General features: G+C 48.9%; 1 protein-coding gene across 3 annotated transcripts in view; it reads left to right on the top strand.

Moving 5' to 3' along the window:
- The window catches only part of LARP1 (La ribonucleoprotein 1, translational regulator), a gene marked incomplete at its 5' end in the record, with an annotated part of 53368 nt that overhangs the window by 11654 nt on the left and 20806 nt on the right, over positions 1–20908 (top strand). For 2 of the 3 annotated variants that reach the window (XM_079703899.1, XM_079703898.1), the window contains one exon: positions 20687–20748. In XM_079703899.1, the coding sequence (XP_079560025.1) occupies positions 20687–20748 (62 nt within the window). Of the gene's footprint in view, positions 1–20686; positions 20749–20908 lie in introns of those variants that run through there. The other variant, XM_079703900.1, reaches the window with a different exon arrangement.

The raw sequence follows: 20908 nt of genomic DNA, 5'->3' as shown, positions 1-20908 counted from the left end.
GAAAGTAATCATCTGTGTTTTAAAATCAAGAAAATGTGTCTGGAAACCTGGAGATTTGCAGCTCCTCTTTTAAAAGCCAGACTCTGAATATACCAAAAAAAATAATGAATTGTACACTTTAAATGGGTCAGTAGCATGGTATGTGAATAATATCAGTAAAGCTGTTATGAAAAAAAATGAGAAGACCTGGCCACACTGAGCCTCTGTTCCTTTATGACTACTATCCAATGTCAGGATCTAGCTCCCTTTAGACGAGGATGCCTGCATCGGGCCTATGGGCTCAGTCTTTGTGTATTTTATCATACAAAGGAGAGAGGACATCAGTCTGTCCAGCCCACAAGCTGAGAGCATCCTTATTCGAGAAGAATTTGAGAGGAAAGGGTGGGGAAGACTTTAAGGCCAAGGGCAGGAATTGCATACAGTCCCTGGAGGGGTCTCCGTACCCACCTCTCTGAGGTAGAGCGGGTGTGATGGGGAGACAGGACACCACTGGGCATTGTGGCCTGAGGCCCCAGAGCAGCAGTAGAAAGCTGTCTGAATGCTAAGGCGTGAGCTTGCAGTTATGTTAGGCCCCAGTGAGACTTCACTCCCCTCCCTGCATCTGTGAAATGGGTGTAACATCCTTGATAGCAATCTCTAAGGCCCTTTCTAGCTCAAACACCCTTCGGGTATGACAGCAGCTAAGGCAGATGTTACTGTGTTTCGGGTGGAAAGGGGAAAGATGCTGGCTAGAGGCCTTGTGCGTCATGATCCTGTTCTTTGGGCAATGGAACTAAGGCTCATTGGAACACTGAATTCTCTCTGGGGCAACAGACACTGGAAAGAGGCTTCTCCACGGGTGTGAGCCCTAGGACAGAGAACTCTGGGCAGGAGAATTTGGGACCAGCCTTCTAGTCCCAGATGTTTGGCTCAATTGCTAAGACACCTTGGGTGACTGACTGAACCTCTTTGGACTTTTTTCTCTTTTCTGTAAATGAAAGTGGTGGAGCCAGAAGACCTTTCAAGGTCCTTTCTCACCGGGATTAAGTTCTTTGTATCAAATCAGAGGTCAAGACTAGTTTGAGAAAGATTTTATCTAATGGGGATTGCTTTTCCCCACCTGATTGGGCCAGCTTTAGAGTGTCATCCCCAAGAGGTTGGCCAAGGCTGTGGGATTCTTCTACCTTGGCATGGGGTATTCTGCCCTAGGCTTCTGGGAAGTTCTGGGCCGAGGTGAGCTGCCCCAGAAAGTTGTTGAGTGCCCCCAGCACTGTGCAAAAAGTGGTGGCTCATTCCTGGCAGGAATGTTGTTGAGGAGGTTCTGTACCTGGTTAGTTTGGGCAGTTGCTGAGAACCCCCTTCTGGCCCCGAGATTTAGAACCTAGGACTGGTGGAGGCCAGGGTCAAAGTATCAACTAGTTCAGTGAGAGGGGAAGCCAGCCCATCTCGAGAGATTGTCTTTTTTTTTTTTTTTTGCGGTACGCAGGCCTCTCGCTGTTGTGGCCTCTCCCGTTGCGGAGCACAGGCTCCGGACACGCCGGCCCAGCGGCCATGGCTCACGGGCCCAGCCACTCCGCGGCATGTGGGATCCTCCCGGACCGGGGCACGAACCCGCGTCCCCTGCATCAGCAGGTGGACTCCCAACCACTGCGCCACCAGGGAAGCCCTCCAGCGTTGTTTTTTGTTTGTTTTTTTTGTCTTTTTTGTCAATGGTAGTTCAGCAGTTAGTTGTGATTTTGGTGTTTGCTAAGACTGAAGATTAACTAGCCTGTCACAGATCTTTATTTCTTTGTTGGTTGTTGGGCTGCACCCTGCAGGCTTTCAAGGCCTTTGTTGCCCAGCTTCAAGACTGAAGAAAGATCCCGGAGTCAACGACAGAGTCATCAGTGGCTTAATGGATGGGGAGCTTACATGTCTGAAGCAAGGTCCTGGAGCGGTACCCCACCATGTATGGTGGATGGGGGGCAGGACACATGGCCATCTTCACTGGGGGGTTGTGGGGCGGGGAAAGGGAGGCTACTAGTTATATCAAAAACAGCCCTTTTATTCACGGGATTTGGACAGGGCTCAGCCAGGTGATTCTTCTTTTCTTCGTGGTAGTGATAGAGGTGGCAGGCAGGTCCTGGTCTACATACGGGGCCCACCACAGCTTCCCTCACATGTTTGGAACCTTGACAGGGATGGCTGGGTTCAGCTAGAATTGGAGTGCCTTCACGTACCCTCTCCAGCATGGTGATTTCAGAGTAGTAGGACTTACTACATAGTGGCTTGGGGCTCCCGGAGAGCTGTTCCAAGAGACAGGAAGTAGGTGTGGTCAGTATTCTAAGGTCCTGGGCCTGAGCACTGGCACAATATCACTTTTGGCATGTTATGTTGGTAGAGGTCACAGACCCTGCTGAGAATGAAGGGGAGGGGACATGGGCCCTGCTTTTCAATGGGAGGAATGTCGGTTTGCCACCATCTCTAGTACTCCTTGGCACTTTCTGATAGTGGTGAGTGCTGTGAAAGAAACACACTAATAGAGAAGTGTTGGGGGTTGTGTGGGTGAGGGTAGCTTCAATCAGGGTGTCAGGGAATACCTCTAAGGGTGAGCCAAGATGGGGTTGATAAGGAGCCTGCTGTAGGCACTCTAGCCTGGAGGAACAGCAGGTACTAGGTGGTGATGAATTCAGAGTTCTCCAAGCAACTGACATGAGAGGCTTTTGGAGGCCAGCTTAGGGAGTTTGGCTGCTGTTCTGAAAGCAGGGAAGGAGGTGACATGATCCGGCTTCTGCTTTAGGGTTTGTCCATTCTGTGGAGAGTGGACTGGGGTCGGGACGGGAAGAGGCCCGGTTAGTTGCAGGGAGGCCCCTCGGAGACTTCGGCAGGCATCCAGGAAAGAGATGGAAAGGAACAGACGATGGCATAGTGACTTGGGCCATCCAACTAACTTAGTGCCCTGTCCTGTCCCCCCTCATCCAGACTAGGCCACTTAAAGAGGACGTTTCCTGATTGCTATTTCTTACTTCCTCCTCTCTTCATGTGCTGTCCAGAAGTCAGATCAGTTGTATTATGTCCATTAATCAGAAGGGTGGCCTGAGGCAGGCAGGTATATTCCCCCTGGATCTGGGTCTCTTAGCCCCAGAGCCAGGAGGAGTATGAGTGTTTTCTCTGCTTCCCCTGGCCTCTCCCAGGTTCCATGCTCAGGGGTGGAGGTGGAGGGAGCGTGTGGGTGAACAGCACGGCGTCAGGCACAGGGAGGCCTGGAGATAGGGAATGAGCCCGACATGGGTTCTCTTGGTCACAGTTTTCCATTCCTGACTTCTTATTGGAAAGTTTCAGGTAAGAACTTCAGGGTGGGGTCAGAGCAAGCTGCCAGAGCTGGAAGTCTGGAGATCCATGTTCTGATTTCAGCCCTGCTCTCACATTTCTCCTGGCTGGACATTCATTTCTCACGACTTGTATGAAGGGATTGGATCCCATGCTCATGAGTGCATTGCTCATCCATTGCTGATGTGCTTTTATCTTGCCCCTGGGCTTAGCCAGGTGTTCCAGAACCTGCCTCATGGGTAGCTTGCCTTGTTGAAGACAGATGCCCCAGGGATCCATGCCAGACTGCCTGAGAGCTTCCACGTCTCCCGTGATTAACAAACTTCTGAGCCATCACACACATCTTGTTCATGATCTTGGTTCATTTTCACATCCCTGTGGGATCCAGCTGCTACAGTCATGATCCTCATTTTACAGACCAGGAAACAGGAGTTCAGAGAGGTTCAGTAGTTTGCTCAGGGCTGCGTAGTAGTTTGTTAGCAGCTGGGATTCCAGCTCACAGCAGATTGACTAACCATCTGGCTTTGCATTCTCCCAGACCACAGAAGTATACATATCTCACCTGAAAAACTTTCTGGGGGAGAGAGGACCCACACAAATCTTCAGACAGCAGGATTGTGTGGGCCCCAGTGGCCCAGCCTGGAGGTCCCAGCTCTGCCTGCCCTGGCCACCCTCAGTGAGTGTGAGACAGGCCCTGGAACTTCTGATCCTGCTGGGGAGCCCTGGCCCCTCTTCCCTCAGAGATGTTCCTCTTCAGCTCTGTCAGGCCATGTGCAGCCTGCTGGAAAGAGCCCTGCTGACCTTGTGGTTTCTCGGGCATGGCCTCTAGGCTAGTGGGAGGGGTGGGGGCTGCTCTCTACTGGCATTGGGAGGCCCTCAGGCTCTGGGTTGTCAAAGTGGATGGAAAATACTATTATGTGCTGGGTCTTATTTATTTATTTATTTACTTACTTATTTATTGGCTGTGTTGGGTCTTAGTTGCAGCACTAGGGCTCTTCATTGCAGCGCGCGGGCTCAGTAGTTGTAGCGCACGGGCTTAGTTGCCCTGCGGCATGTGGGATCTTAGTTCCCTGACCAGGGATCAAACCTGCGTCCCTTGCACTGGAAGGCGGATTCTTAACCACTGGACCCACCAGGGAAGTCCTTGTGTTCCGTCTTTTAACTTCTTTCGAAGGGGAAATCTTTTCAGCTTATTCACGCGGCACCAGTTCATTGTAGAAAAAACGTCCAAATGTGTTTTAGTGAAGAGAAAACAAATCCATTCATAATCTGTTCCACCAGCCACCAGAAATACTACTAAGCAACCATATCCTTTTATATCAGTGCTGCCTAATAGAAGTACAATGCAAGCCATGTATACAATTAAAAATTTTCTAGTAACCATATTTTTAAAAAGTAAAGACAGGTGAAATCAACTTAAATAATATAACCCAGGATAATCACAATATTATAATTTCAGCATATAGTCAGTATAAAAAATTATTGTTTCTACTAAGTCTTTGAAATCTGGTATGTCTTCTGCATTTAAAGTACTTCTCAATTCAGACTAGCCACGTTACATGTGTTCAGTATCCACATGTGGCTAGTGACTACTGTATTGGACAGCACATTTCTAGATTTTTCTTTGTGAGTCACACACACACACACACACACACAGACACATATGTATATTTTGTATATATACACACACCTTTTAAAAAAATGGGATCATGATATTTTGTGAGCCAAATTTTTTCCCCCACTTAAAAACATAGGCTTTCAAAGTCGCTTATAACCCTCAAAGCAGCCTTGGTAAGGAAGGTTACATTTTCCTGGTGAGAAAGGTTAAGGAGCTGGCCAGTACTACATTGCTGCCTGGCAGACGCGCACACCCGCTCTCTACCCAAGGCCCCTGCTCCTCCATTGCACCCTGCAGGCATCTGGAGTTGATCTGAGACCACTGAGCCCGGCCAGAATTCACACGTACCCTGTGCACATGCACACGCGTACCACCCTTTTGCTGAGGGAAACAGGCCCACGCAGGGGAAGCTACTGACCAAGGCTGTTGTACAGGGGTGCGTTGTTTAAAATACAGGCACTCTGATGCCCAGTCCAGTGCTCTTTCCATCACTCTCGGCTGGTTTCCAAGAGCTTGCTGCTTGGGTTTTCGACTAGCCAAAGTACAAAGGGGAAACCCGGGAGGGGTGGGCAGAGCCCTCCACTTGGGTTTGCCCTGGGGTACTTCCAAAGGCCACAGCACATCCCTCGTGGAAGCTGGCCAGCAATGGGAAAAAGACCAGCAGGGCCAGAGTGAGTGCAGAAAGGAACATGGGTTGGACTGGGTGAGGTCAGGACTTAGAAATCTCTAAATAATTGATGAGTTTGTCAAACAGTGCTGCCCCCCTAGTGCAGGGACACATGCTTCACACCAGGCGGCTTTTGTGGCAAAAACCTCATTTCTTAGCAGGTCTGAGGTTTGTAGGAGCCTAGTGTCATTTTTTTCCTTCTTCCCCCACACCCAAATCTTTGCCTCAGTTTTTCAGCCTATAGAATGGGGCTGCGTTCTAGGCAAATCACTAGCCTGCTGCTGGCCACCCCCTGCCCCTTCATAGGAGGGCTGGGTTGACCAGCAGACCTTGGATCGGGCCTCAGGTAAGGTGATCAGATTCCTGATGACTGAGGTTTTGAAGACTGGGTGGATCCAGGGAATCCAGCCTTTCTCCCCCATCACTGTAGCATCCAGCAGCCCTGAGCCAAGTCTCCACAGGCTGGGAGGGGCCTGTTTCAGGTACCAAGGAGGCAGCTGGTTTGTACTCCTGGGAGCTCTATTGCCCTAAGGCGGGACACCGCCCAAGGTCACCTGCCAGAGCTGAGGATGCTAAGCCGCCATCCTTTGATTACCCCTGGGGTCTAGTCTTACTCATCAAGTCCTTAGATTGGAAGGGTTGGTACTGCCTTTGGGATAGCCCTTAAGACTTTACAGAACACTTCTTTATTCTTATCTCACAGTACCCTTGAGGGGGGTGGTAATTGGCCCCCTTTGATGGAGAAATTCCTTCTCCATAGGCTCATGGAGATTAAGGGAGGACTGCCCAGGGTCAGAGTTAAAAACTGGCAGAGCCAGTCCCCCTCCCCAACCCCCACCCCTTTAAAGCACAACTAATACGGAAGAAATTAAGGAGAGTAAAAAGAAGATAAGCGTCAGTCTTCCTTTCTTACTTTTTTTTTTTTGATGTGGACCTTTTTAAAAATTTATTTTATTTATTTATTTTTGGCTGTGTTGGGTCTTCGTTGCTGCCCGTGGGCTTTCTCTGGTTGCAGTGAGCGGGGGCTACTCTTCGTTGAGGTGTGTAGGCGGTGGCTTCTTTTGTTGTGGAGCGCGGGCTTCAGTAGTTGTGGCACGCGGGTTCAGTAGTTGTGGCTCGCGGGCTCTAGAGCGCAGGCTCAGTAGTTGTGGCGCACAGGCTTAGTTGCTCCACAGCCTGTGGGATTTTTTAAAGTCTTTATTGAATTTATTACAATATTGCTTCTGTGTTATGTTTTGGTTTTTTATCCCCGAGGCATGTGGGATCTTAGTTCCCTGACCAGGGCTCGAACCTGCACCCCCTTCATTGGAAGGCAAAGTCTTGACTACCAGGGAAATCCCAAGCATCAGTCTTTCTATTAAGATATTGCAAGGGAGACACTTAGCACAGTGACAGATCATACTGAAGGGCTCAATAGTAGCTGCATAATCATTTGTTTAGAAAGATACTTGACTTGATCAAGGAGCTGTGGGGATAGCAGTTTGTCTACTGAGTGGGAGGTTCTCTTGGGGAAAGGAGTGTGAGGGCAGTGGCAGCCTGGGGATGCCAGACTCCTGGCTGGGAATGGAGAGGCTGGCTGCTAAAGTTCTCCATTGGCTGCAGCTGGGCTTGCAGTTGCTCTGGGATGGTCTCTGCCATTCCAGGTCTTCCCTGTCCCAGCCCCTGGCTTGCATCATCACTGCCATTGCCCCTCTGAGGTGGCAGCTTTTTGCAGATCCTAGAGTTGAGGAAGGCCAGAGTCCAAAGGGACTTTTGGAAGCCATCTGGTCGCTTCTCATTTTGCAGAAAGCTGATGTCATCTGTTAGCCAACATCTCCTGGGTGGCACCAAAGGAGTCAGGATGCCCATGCTAGTTCTCTCTTCCTTCTGCCTTGTTTCTTCAAGGATAGAGAAATGGGAGGCCCTTCGAATGGTTGGTGCTGTAGGAGTGAAGATTAGAAGGGGACTAGGTCTGGCAGCATGTGCCCCAAGGTGACCCGGTGCAGATGCTGTGACTCCTGTTCCTCCAGACACAAGCTTTCAGCTTTCTTCCCTCCCCTACACTGGGCCAGCAGTTGACACACCCTGAGCAGGCCAGGGAAGGCCTGCCCAAATGGAGGAGGTATTGCTCAGAAATGCTCTCAGGTTCCCAGTAACAGCAGCACCTGCCCCTTTCCACTCTACCTTACTGATGAGCTCTTCAAGATAGAACATAAAGAGTGTAAAGCATGGTTCTAGGAGGGGTAAGGAACACTCAAACAGCCAGGATCAAGTAACTAATAGGCTCACCAATGAGTGAGATGGGGTGGAAAAATTTGTCAATGGCCTTAATCAGAGATATGTATAAACTTCCAAGTAATAGCTAACAAGGAATGAGTACTTCCTGTGTGCTTCCCCAAGTGCTTTACAAATATCAACTCATTTAATCTGCAGAATCCCAGTAGGTTAGAAACTCTCTTCCCATTTACAGAAATCCAGAGTCGTTGAGGTAGGATTGGCAGAACCGGGACTCTGGAGCCCAGGCTCTTTCTTAACCATTGCACTGCCTTCCCTGCTGCTGGTAGTGAAGTGGGGTGATCCGGGCTGACCTTGGGGAAGTAGCAGCCAGGTGAGCTTTCCACAGAGGCACCCATTCCATAATTCTCACTTGTGTTTCTGCAGTTTGTTCTTCCTGAGCCTTGCCTTAATCTCTCTGGGAGAGGCCAGGCCTAAGGGTTGCAGGTCTTACCTGGGGGTGAGGACAGAGTGGTCCCTGGAGGGAAAGTACATTGAATCCACCAGCACCCATGTCAGCTCTCAGGTCAGTCATTAGTTTCATGGGCTGGACCCTTGGCAATCGTACCCATTTTTGTATCCACAATACATAGTATGGGCTAAATGGTTGTTGAGATGAAGAGCATTTTTCAGTTGTTACCAAACTGGAGTTATAAACACGTTTGTGACTGCTTTCCCTTCTCATGCCCACAAAAGACATTGCTGATTGATCACAGGCTTTTCCTGAGCCTGTTTACTGAGGATCCTCAGTACAGCATCCCAGGCAGTTGAGATCAACCAATTACAGGTGGAGTTAAGATTAAGACTTTATACAAACTGAGCCCTCAGAGGATAGGGACTGTCTTGTTTACCATTACTTCCCCAGTGCCTGGCACACAAAATCCCTCATGTCAGTGGTGACGTTTCATGATAAGAGTGGCAGGAGCCTAGGGCTGGCATCTTCAAAAACAAGTTGATATTCTTGGGACAAGCCAGGAAGCTCACTGTGTCTCAGTTCTGTCTTATTGTGTAATATGGGGAGAACCATTTCCACCCTTCCTACCTCAAACTGAAATTGTGAGATTTAGATGCAATGATGGTTGAGGTAGACCTTATGAGCTGATTAGCCCTGGTCACCAACGATGAGGAGGGATAATTTATCTGAATGGCTGGTTTATGCTCTCTTCAGCTCTTCCCTGTGCCCTGGTGCAGAGCCTACATAAAATCTCTGCTTTTCTACCCACCTTTCTCCCTCCTGTCTGTCCTTTGTCCTATGGGGGCTCTGCAGTTTCTTCCATCCTCTTCTTTCTGATCTGCTGGAGGGGGCAAAATTCTCCTGGGCTTGGTGCAGCCAGAGCCCAGGCCTTTGGGTTGCAGACCACCCTAGAGCGTTGCCTTCGCAATAAATAGTGCTTTGATTCCTGGCTGTGCTTTGCTCCTGTGCCCTATGCTGAGTGGCATTATCCTCGCCTGGCAGGTGAGCTAATAGGCTCAGAGAAGTGGATTCTGGTGCTGATGGCTTCAGTCCATTGTACGGTCAGCTTGAGCTGGAGCCCTTTGGGACCTCAGGAACCTCGTGTCGTCTCCTGCAGTGCTGAGAGGCCTAGGGTAGCCTGAACTTTCAGGTCCTTGGGGTCAGCTACCTTCTCACTGTGTGACCTTTGGCTAGCCACCTAGCCTCTGGGTCTCCTCTAAAACTGGGATGGCTCTGCCCTTGCGAGGATTAGAAAATGCACAAAAGGCCTGCAGCAGGAGGCCTGAGGTAAATGCTTTGTAAGTGGTAGCCATTATTATTTAACAGATCCAGACCTCAGGGCCTTGGGTGCGCAAACAGCGATGTGTAGGGGAAGAGTGGAAGCTGTTTGGTTGTAAGGAAGAGGCAGACAGGTCCCTTCAGAGCCTTCATTCTTCTGGCACAGCCATAGTCGGGAGCTCACTGTAAAACTCAACCTCAAGCTCAGCCCAGACTGATTTTTTTGTGAGCTCACGTCCGTCAAGACACTCTGCTTGTGGCTTCTTGGCCTGACCAATCTTTGTTCTTGATGCTGGAGATTGGATGGTGGTGAGTTCCTCATACATCCCTCCTCAGGCTGCTGTCTGTGTGTGTAGTTAAAACACGCTCCCTCCCTGCTCTTGTGAGCCGGTTAATTCCTGTCTGCACTTCCTGTCCATAAATATGAGACCCTGGACTGGGGCTTGGAGACCAGGGGGTCCCTTACCGCCAGTCTCACTCATTGGCAGCTCAGTTCTCAAACATTAATTGGCACCAGCACTGCACAGGAAGCTTGTTTAGAAATGCAGGTGCACATGCTCTGCCCCTCTTGGCAAACTGCTTTCTGGAGCTTGGGAGAAGGCAGGAATCTGCATTTAGCCAAGGTCTCCCACCCCCACCTCCTCTGGTGTTCTTAGATTGTGGAAGTGGTGTTGCCAGTCTGCTAGCTTACTGGTCCCAGTTTCCACAGGCATGAGGTGAGGGGTTTTCATACAGCCTTCTGCTCAGGGACTCCAGCTGAGTGGGAGGTATGGTGGGAAGGGGGCTTGGGTTCCATTTCCACCAGAATAGTTCTGCAATTTATTTTTCTTTTCAAGAAAGTATTATTTAATACAAAAATGTAAAATAAAAAGGGAAACATTGAAACAAGGACCCATGTACCCACTACCAGTTCTTAAGAAGCACAGCCCTGATTTTAAAATACTAATTGGGTAGATCAGTTTACCAAGGCAAAAGAAATAAAGCAAAAATAAACAAATGGGACCTAATCAAACTTAAAAGCTTTTTGCACAGCAGAAGAAATCATAAAATGAAAAGACAGCCTATGGAATGGGAGAAAATATTTGCAAACAATGCAACTGACACGGAGTTAATTTCTAAAATATACAAACAGCTCATATAGCTCAATATCAAAAAAGAAACAACCCAATCAAAAAAAATGGGCACAAGACCTAAATAGGCATTTCTCCAAAGAAGACATACAGATGGCCAATAAGCACATGAAAAGATGCTCAACGTCACTTATTATTAGAGAAATGCAAATCATAACCACAGTGAGGTATCACCTCACAGGGGTTAGAATGACCGTCATCAGAAAGTCTACAAATAAATGCTAGAGAGGGTATGGAGAAAAAGGAACCCTCCTACACTGTTGGTGGGAATGTAAACTGGTGTAGTAGTCACTATAGGAAAACAGTATGGAGGTTCCTTAAAAAACTAAAAACAGAGCTACCAAATGATCCAGCAATCCCACCCCTGGGTATATAGACAAAACTATAATTCGAAAAGATACATGCACCCCAATGTTCATAGCAGCATCATTTACAACAGCCAAGACATGGAAACAACCTAAGTGTCCATCCACAGATGAATGGATAAAGAAGATGGGGGATATATATACAATGGAATATTACTCAGCCATTAAAAAAGAAGAAATACTGCATTTTGCAGCATCATGGATGGACCTAGAGATTATCATAATAAAGTGGCGTAAGTCAGACAGAGAAAGACAAATATTACATGATACCACTTATATGTGGAATCTAAAAAATAATACAAATGAACTTATTTACAAAACAGAAACAGACTCAGATATAGAAAACAAGCTTGGGGGAAGGGGAGGGATGAAGAAGGAGTATAAAATCAATGGATGCACAATACTATACATAAAATAGATAAGCAACAAGGATTTCCTGTATAGTATAGCACAGGGCACTATATTCAATTTCTTGTAATAACCTATAATGAAAAATAATCTGAAATAAGTATATATATATATATATATATATATAAAACTGAATCAATCACTTTGCTATAACCTAAAACTAACCCAATATTGTAAATCAACTATGCTTCCATAAAAAATTTAAAAAATACTAAATGCGGTGTTGTGGTTCTGAGTAACCCCTATCAAAATTAGCAGGTGAAACTCATTTGGTCTATCAAGATAACTGCAAGTGTGTCCAGAGAAAACCTCCCTTAGAATTACTAAGCAGATTCCTGGCTCCACCATTCCTGAGCAAGAATCTCTGGAGGGCGGGACCCAGGAATCTGCATTTTGACAAGCTTCTCAGAAGATAGATAATTTTTTTGCACCCTGAAATCTTAGGGCCCAAGTCCTTTGTAGCAGTAGTTTCAGAGGTAGCTTGTACCCCTGGAAAGCTGGTTTCATCTAAGGTTGTGGTTAGGGTGATCAGTGAGTGTGAGGGTAGAATTAAAGGGCGTTAGGACTGAAGATGACAAGATCCCCACACCCCAAGAAGAGACCTCTGAATAGAGAAACTGAAGGTGCCCAGAAGGGAATTCTTCCAAGCTCCAATAGCAAGGGCTGTAGTGCCGGCACCAGGACTGGCGTCAGTCTCCTGGCTACTAGCTCCGTGCTCTGGACACTGACTCACTGTCATGGAACATGGGGCAATGGTCCTTCCTTCGTACTGTGGCCAGATTGAGCAATTAAAAATACACCGTGCCCAGTTATATTTGATTTTCAGATAAGCAGCAAATAATTTTTTTAGTATAAGGTGTCCCAAGTATTACGTGGGACATAATCTAAAAAATTAGTCTTATCTGAAATTGGCTAAATCTGGCAACTGTAATCCTTCTTAAAAATTTTTTTAAAGCACCAGACAGATTCAAGAATTGATTCAAAGAGATTTAAAAAAATAACTGTAATGCATTTATGGTAGTTTTCTGTTTAACTGTGCCCGTATTTAAGCTGTTAAACAATCCTGTTAGCTAGCAGCCACCCTGAACCCCTATCATAGTTTCAAAAAATGAGAGGTTAAGTCTTACTCTAGGATCTTCCATGCAGGGTTCCTTTCTGCCTCCTGATGAACCTGCTTGCTTGGCTTTCATTCCTCTGTGGCCCTGTTAATGCCTATCGAGTTACAAGCTGCATGAGGAGTTGGTCAGATAAGACCATCTCCCCTGGCCTTATGAGTTACTTATTTGATGGCAGCTGGTTGTTAGAGCATTCTCATGTGGACTCCAGAGTCTGTGCTGTTAACAGCTGCTCTGTCCTGCCTTTTAGCCCAACAGCCTAATTGGGGTGGGGTGGGGCGGGGGGTGGTGGTAGTGTAGGGGTCACATCCCCTCTACATTTGCTGAAGGGGGGGTGGGAGTGAAATAGGGCACCAGTGAGCAAGGGCAGGGGGTCTGCTGGTGGGGCAGCTTGTCTCCTTATCCATGGCGTCCCAGGGCTCTTCTCTTACCCAGTTGGAGTATAATAAGTAGCACTGAAGGGGCCTCCAAGGCTTGCCCAAACTCAGCAGCAGGGACAAATCAGTGGCTTTTGGGGAGCAAGGCCAATCTGGCTGAACTGGATTGGGGGAACTAGTCTTTACCCAAGAACTCCAATTCCCCATGTGCTTCTGGGACACCTGGCAAGTCTCTCCCATTTCTGCTGGAGTTTTCCTTGTTACCGAGTGTCCCCAGCCTGCAGGGCTGGAGCTGTTAGGACCCGGTCATTTGAGAGAACAGGAAACTAAGGGTTAGTGAGGGTACCCAACCTGTCACACTGGATAGATGGCTGGTTAGGACCTCTAGAGCCTGCCTGCCCCACGTCTTCCAGATGGGGCCAGGAGCCTTCCCTGGAGAAGTGCAAAGAAGTTAAGTCGCTGGTGGAAGTGGGGCCCCGCTTGCAGATCCACTTCAACCAGAGCACCCCTCCTTTTCTGTTATGTATCCCAGCTTCATGTGAGAAGCCGTTCTTAAAAACCGGGACTTTCTGGGACTCTATTATAGGCACCATCAGTGGTTGTGGGGAGTGGTACCTGGAATGCTTGGGTCCCTGAGGCCCTGCCCTCCAGCCTGTGAGTGCGTGTAGTTGTGCACAGGGCATATTTTGTTGAGTGAGAAAATTGGCTTCCTGGCCTGTGGGAAAAGCTCTGGATCACTAGGCAGAAACTCGATGTTCTGTGTCAGCTCCACAACAATTCACTGGTCACTTTGGGCACAGCCTGGTCCCTCCTGGGCCTCAGTTTTCCTATCTGTACAATGGCCTGAGTTCTCAGGTCCCTTCCAGCCTCTTCACTCCAATAACAGGGATAATCCAAAGTAATTTCTTGGAGATTCGGAAGCCTCATGCAGCAGAGAATGCCTTAGACTTAGGACAGTAAAAATGAGTTTACGTTACCTAAGGTGTGGTGGGTGACCACAGGGACAAGGGAAAACCAGCTTTGATGTCAGCAGCCTCCCACAGAAGGACAGTGGAGTCAGTGGGGCAGCAGAGCATTGCAGCCTGCCTGAGGATTGGCTCTGAAATCCAGGGCCCAGCTGCTGAGTGATTAGCCTGCTCCTCAGGCAGGGCTTAGGAAGAGCATGCAGGAGCCCACAAGCTGGATACGGCTTGAAGAAGGGTTTTGGTTTTTTTGGGGTTTTTTGCCGTACGCGAGCCTCTCACTGTTGTGGCCTCTCCCGTTGCAGAGCATAGGCTCCGGACGCGCAGGCTCAGCTGCCATGGCTCACGGGCCCAGCCGCTCCGCGGCATGTGGGAGCCTCCCGGACCAGGGCACGAACCCGTGTCCCCTGCATCGTCAGGCGGACTCTCAACCACTGCACCACCAGGGAAGCCCGGGTTTTGTTTTTTAATGTGAATTCATTAACAGTATTTAGAAAGTAGAAAATTTCCCTTCCATATCAAATTTATTTTTCTACCTTTCTTGAAAACTCGGAAGCTCTGGCAACATAAGCTTGTGTTCATGGGTGGCATTGCGACTGCTCTTGAGTGGGTGCTGCCCTCTTAGCTGGTGTCTGTGCTTCCCAGCTTGCCGTGCCAGCCAGCCAGCCAGCCAGCCAGCCAGCCTGCCTGCCTTGTGATTTATGGTGTAGCCCGGGGCCTGGCGGCTTAAGTCTGGGACCTCTGGGGAGTTCCTGTGCTGTTTTGTTTGCTGCACACTCTCTCTGTTCTGTTTTCCACAGCTGACGTCTGGTGTTTGGGTTGAAGCACACTGATTCCAACTTGAAGGAGAACAGGGCATCATAGGTGTAGACTCCAAAGGGGTTGCAGTTGCCAGGCTGCAGAGCTGTGCTGTTCAGACATAATGCAAAGGGGTAATTAACCTCTTTTCCCAGAAAAGAACGCTCTGGAAAGTCCTTCAAGAAGCACCCATCCCGGGGCTTCCCTGGTGGCGCAGTGGTTGGGAGTTTGCCTGCCGATGCAGGGGACACGGGTTCGTGCCGCGGTCCGGGAGGATCCCACATGCCGCGGAGCGGCTGGGCCCGTGAGCCATGGCCGCTGGGCCTGCGCGTCCGGAGCCTGTGCTCCGCAATGGGAGAGGCCACAACAGTGAGAGCCCCACGTACCGCCAAAAAAAAAAAAAAAAAAAAAAAAAGAAGCACCCATCCCGATGTAAATTTCTTAATTCAGCAAATATTTACTGTGGGCCAGCCATGTACAGGCTGCAGTCCTGGGTTCCAGTGGCCAATGAGAAACGCAGAAAAGATCCCTACCCTTGTGGAACTCCCAGTCATTGTCCACACATCCAGCACGTTGCTTGCTGGTGAAGCCCAAGTTGGAGTCAGGCTGTACCTGGGTTTCAATCCATCTCTGCTACCTACTAGGCAGGTGGGCTCTCTGAGCCTCAATTTCCTCATCTGTAAACTGGGAGTCTTCATCATCTTACCTGCCTCCTAGCTCCTAGCGTGGTTGTGAAAAATAAATGAGCTACTGCATGTGAAGTACTTTGGCATTTTGCATGGATAACTGATTAGTCTAGTGGGGTTGAGATGCACAAAAATGCAACCATTTCAGGGGCTAATGAGTACTCTGAAGATCCCACATGATAGACTGAATTAGAACTTGATCCAGAGTTGCTAGTTGGGCAATTAGGGAAGGCCTTGAGAAGAATTTATGCTGAGATCTGTGTGTCACACAGAATACATACTGTGTGACCCTGGGCAAGTCTCTTCCGTCAATTTCATTTTCCGAACAACTGGAATGTCTTTCTGAAACAATTATGTGAAATTACACATAACAAGTTAAACCAGTTTTTGGCATCTAGTCACTACCCAGTAAAAGGTGCTTATTACGATTACCATTCTAACTAGAATCAAATGTGCTCTTCGGAAAGGCTGGGTTAGGGAGCTGGTGCTCGGAGGCCAGAGGCTTCACTGCCTGCTGATATATTTCAGCTGTGATGATGATTAGTTAATTTGCTTTGGGGTAGGACTTCAGGGACTGGTACCAGTAGTGGGAGTGACCACAGCCACCCCAGGACAGCAGAGTCCGTGTCTGGGCAGGGAGAGTCACTGCAGGCTATAGATAGTTGACTGGGGCCCGAGCCTGAGCTGGGCCGGGCCAGGTGGTATCATGTGACCAGAGCCCGCCGCCCCTGCCCCTCCTCCCAGGCCGAGGGACGCAGACTCTTCAGAAGCTTCCTTTGAGCGGAGCCTCAAGATGATCGGATCTTCCGCAGGTTTCTTCTCCGTCCACTCCTTTCTGTAAGGGCACCCTTCAGCCCCGTCCCGTGTTTCACCTGCAGGTCTGAGGGAACTTGGGGCGGGAAGGCTGGATAGAGAGAGGCTTCTGAGAGGTGGTGGCAGCGGTAGGAATCAGTGAAGAAGGTGAGGATGGTTAACACAGCACTTTTTTTTAAATTCTGTAGAAGAGTGTTCCTGCCAGGGCTGGGGGTGGCGTTGGGATCAGTGAGGATGGGCTGAAAAGACCGGGGTCCCCAAGCTCCTCCTCTGTGACTCCACCACACCCCCAGGCTGGATGACAGCTGAAAATACATCAGGCTTTTCTGACTCTGTCCCCAGGCTGGCCTGGGAGGGACGGGCACAGGTGGGTGATGTAATCTAGACTCCTACTGGCCTCACTCCCTGCCCTTAAATGGTGTCTCTGCCTTCCACAGTGAGGGTCCTGGGCCGTAGCTCAGGCAGTGGTGGGGGCAGAATCCATGTCAGCTGGATGCTTAGCCCCTCCCCCGACCCCCATCCTCACTGGGGCAGATGCTGAAGTGGAGGGACTGGGAAGCGGGCCTGGAAGCAATGCCTCTTTCCTCACGGGACTGGGGGGTGCCACACGTAGGGCTTCCTCTGGGCCTGCTTGGTGGCAATTTCCCTTGCCTCTCTCTGGGTGCAGGAGAGGGAATTGTCAGGTTGCCAGTGTCCAATCCTAGGAGTGTTGCTTGTCTTGCTCTGTGACCTTAGGTTTCCCTGCAGTGGGCCTTGGTTTTCTCCATTGTGTAGAATGATACCCTGCAGCCCAGCCATTGAGGGCCTGCCCTACTGGCCACGATGAGGAAGTAATTTGGACCGTCCTCCAAGTGGCTGAGAGCACAGGATTTAGAGTCCGATTGCTTAGCTTCAAATCCTGTTCTGTTGCTTGCTAACTGTGATCTTGGTAAATAACCTTTCCACCATGTACCTTGGTTTTCTCATTTGTAAAATGAGACCAGCTGGAGAAACTAATTCAGCATTAGAACAGTGCGTGGCATCTAGTAAGTGCTTACTCCGTTAATATTATGACCACGGCTTGTTGCTAGCATCTCTTCTGCTTTCATGAGAAGTCTCATTGGTTGAGACTTACCTTTTCTTCCCTCTACCTCTAGATGTGAATTCCCTTTGTTCAGTTGAGGAAGGTGAGGGAGGCCCCAGGAAGAAGGGGGTGGTAGGTAGTGTCTCCAAAGTTATACAACTGGTGAGTATTGGAGTCTGGACTAGGACCCGAGACTGATCAGGTGATCAGTTGTCTCTGGAGTCAAAGCAGGGCTGGGGCGTGGGTTCCCCTGGGATCCAGCAGTGCCTAGGATACTTGTTTCTCTGCCGGGGGGAAGGCTCCGGCTGAGGGTTAAGGCCATAGACTCAGGGACTAGCACTTGGAAAGCAAAGCTTCTTTTCTTCTCTAGTGTGAAATCCTAGAGGAGATGGGTGTGTGAACTCTCCGTTCATTAAACAAACGTCAGCCGTGTTGCCAGTCCCTGAGCTAGACTCTGGGATCACTGCTATGAAAGCACCCTGGTACCTGCTCTTAAGGGGTGGGGTGGGCTGAAGGGTAGATTAGTAACCAGGCACCCAACACAACGCAGTGAGAGCGCAGAGCCAGGGCACTTCGCCTGGGATCTGGTTGGACTCCTCCGAGGGGGTCGACCTAATGGCCAGGTATATGGCAGCAGGTGGGTATGAACTCCAGTAATGCAGCCCCTAAGCCCCTACAAATTACCTTGTTCCCCAAGGTAGAAGTTCTTTGCAATCAGGGTAAAATCAGTCTTTTTAGATACTTTACTCATCTCTAGGAGATGATGCCAGCCCCACAATAAATATTTGGCCTTCGCCTATTCTCGTGGCACTAAGGCCTGAAATCTAGTAGTTCCCTCCGGCCAGCCCCATCCTGCAGGCCTTCTCCCATCTTACCCGGCCCCATCTCACTTCACTTACACTCCTCCCTGTTTCATTTCCAGCTTTTCCTTTCCTCTTACCAGTTCTTTTTACCACAACCCGATGAGTTTGACTCACCCACGTGCCTTCTCCCCCTAAACCTCCCCTAGTTTCCCGCTCCTTAGACCTCCTAGAACTGGCCCTTCTAGGTAGCTTTTTTTCCAAAAGATCAGCAGCTTTAGGATCTTTCTGGAACAAGCAGTATAGAAAATATAGTTGACGTTTGAACAACACAGGTTTGAACTGTGTGGGTCCACTTATATGTGTTTTTTTCAATAGTAAAAGCAGCACCACATGATGTGCGATTGGATTTTTTGACTGTCGGGAGTGGGTGCCCCTAACCCCTGTGTTGTCACGTTCCCCTGGTCAGCTTGGGATTGTGGGGGAGTAGGGAATCAGTGGGCTCTTTCAGTGGCAGTAGGGCGCTCCCATTAATTGGAGACTGAACTTTTAGTACTTTACCATGTCCCTTTGTGATCTTGGTGAACAGAATGTCAGGCAGGGTGATTACAGGATCTGATTCCTCCCAATTTTGAAAGAGTTTTTATTAGAGGAAATAGACAGTGACCTGAAAAACTTTGCCTTAAACCTTTTGCAGTAGTTTTCAGGAACACCTGGCCCTCTGACTGATCCCCCTATCCAGCTTTGTCTTGATGAAGTTGATGTTGCAGGCCTTTTGGCGTGCTCTCGTTCTGGTGGCATGCAGGCGGTGCTGTTGGAGTGTGGAGGCTGGGTCCCAGCAGAAGTGACTGCTGTCACAGCTCGTGTGTAGCTGAAGGAGGTGATCTTCTCATGGCTGCCCCTGCTGGTCCTAGTCAGGGAACTAGGTGGTATTAGTCTTCTCTGGGCCAAACCAGAATTAGCAAGAAAATCAGTGTGGAGTAAGTAGTTCTCTGGGCCTAAGGGCTTCATCCTCTTGGGACTGAGAGGGGTTTTCTGGTTCTCCACTGCCCAGCCCTGGGAATGGGGGATGCTGTGGGTTGGGTTACAGAGCCCCAGCTCTCCTGTGGCATGTGGGGTGTCTTGAGGGGGCAGTGGCTCCGGTATGGGGTAGAAGCCAAGAATGCAGTGGCCTTACAGGAGTCAGGCAAGGACTCTCTCTACTCATTAAGGGAACACGCGTCTGACCAAGGCATAGAACATTCCTTTTGAGACCAGCTGGACAAATTTCTCCGCTCAGGGACTGGGGGCAGCTCCTGACCCCTGGCATGGCTGACCAACAATGGAGGCAAAGTGACGGGCGAGCAGTGGGTGAGCAGAGCCCCAGGATATGTATCTTTTCCCGTGGATCTCTGGGAGAGGAAGGGTTCAGAAACTCTTGGTCTTCAGAACCAAGTTGGAAAAATAAGTGTAGATGTAGGAAAGATCAGACCTTTTAGAGCCACTGCCTTAAAATTTTTTTTTTCTTTTTAAAAAGCCCCTGGACTTCTCTGGCAGTCCAGTGGTTAAGACTCCGCACTTCCACTGTAGGCGGCGTGGGTTTGATCCCTGGCTGGGGAACTAAGATCCTGCATGCTATGCAGTGCAGCCAAAAAAATAAAAAATAAAAATCCCCATCTGCCCTTGTTGAAACTACCGGAGAACCCCAAACAAAATTAAATCACTGTAAACATACTACTTAACTCCTGGTAATACTTGGTTATATCTCCTTCTAGAGTTTCTGCTGTGTGTATGTGTACGTATACGTTTTTTATTTACTTTACAAAAATAGGGTTATAACTTTTCTCATTTATTGTGTTTATCTTTTCATATCAGTAGAGATCATTATCTTTTTATGACCATTCTAAAAGTTGTTGAACTTTTATTTAGCCAGTTCCCTGCTATTGGACATGTATTGTTTTCAGTTTTTTTAAAATGATGAATAGCCCTTTCAACATCTTTGCACATAACCCTAAACACTTGTCTAATTTGTATCATTAGGATAAATCCCTAGAGGTGGAACCATTGAGTCAAATGGGGGTCTCACTTTTTCTTCAGAAACTTGGAAGGCAGGCACATCTTCTCTGAATGGCTCACTCATCTGTTGACCACAGGTCACTGAGGACAGGGCTGGCCCTGACATGTGGGGCTTAGAAGAGGTCCTTGGATTGCCCACTTAGGGTTTGTATCTTGCCTTCCTAAGTCTGCTCACACACAGACTTCTAGAATGTTAGAGCCAGAGAGTGCCTTTCAGATCCCTTTATGGAATCTGGGTCAATTCGGGAGCCCTGAACTACAGAGCAAACCCTGGCATGGACTCAGTTCCCTTTTTCACAAGAGGGTATAGAGCTGTGAGGGTCCTCCGAGTTGAGTTCTTGGGGTTTCGGCTGCTTGCTGCTTCCATGATCGCACTTGCCATGATTTCTTCAGAAAGAGGTGTTTGAGCATGTGTCCTTCCCGTCCCCACCACATCTTCCTCCTTTGGGAGCCTGCAGGTTGTTTGGTGGAGTGGGGTAGCGATGAGGCTGAGGAGGTGGTTGTGGGCCCCTCCCATGGGCTCTGCGTAACTCTTGCTCCCTTCTTGTTCCCACAGAACATGCTGCTCCGGCCAGGGTGGTGAGGGCAGCAGTTCCTAAACAGCGCAAAGGTAGCAAGGTAAGAAATAGGAGTTGGCAACCCAAGCAGGGACTTCCTGGAGGTGGTAGCCTCTTTTCTGTTGTAGTGAGTGCTTCTGGACTGCAAGGTACTTCTGGGTTCTCTCTGAATAGCAGGGGCACTTTTTCTGGGTCTCTACATTGTGGATGGTCCTCGTGGA

The sequence above is a fragment of the Hyperoodon ampullatus genome, assembly GCF_949752795.1.
Source record: "Hyperoodon ampullatus genome assembly, chromosome: 4".
NCBI classification, from domain to species: domain Eukaryota; kingdom Metazoa; phylum Chordata; class Mammalia; order Artiodactyla; family Ziphiidae; genus Hyperoodon; species Hyperoodon ampullatus.
The sequence above is the reverse complement of the archived record's forward strand: the minus strand, read 5'-3'. Positions and strand labels throughout refer to the sequence as shown.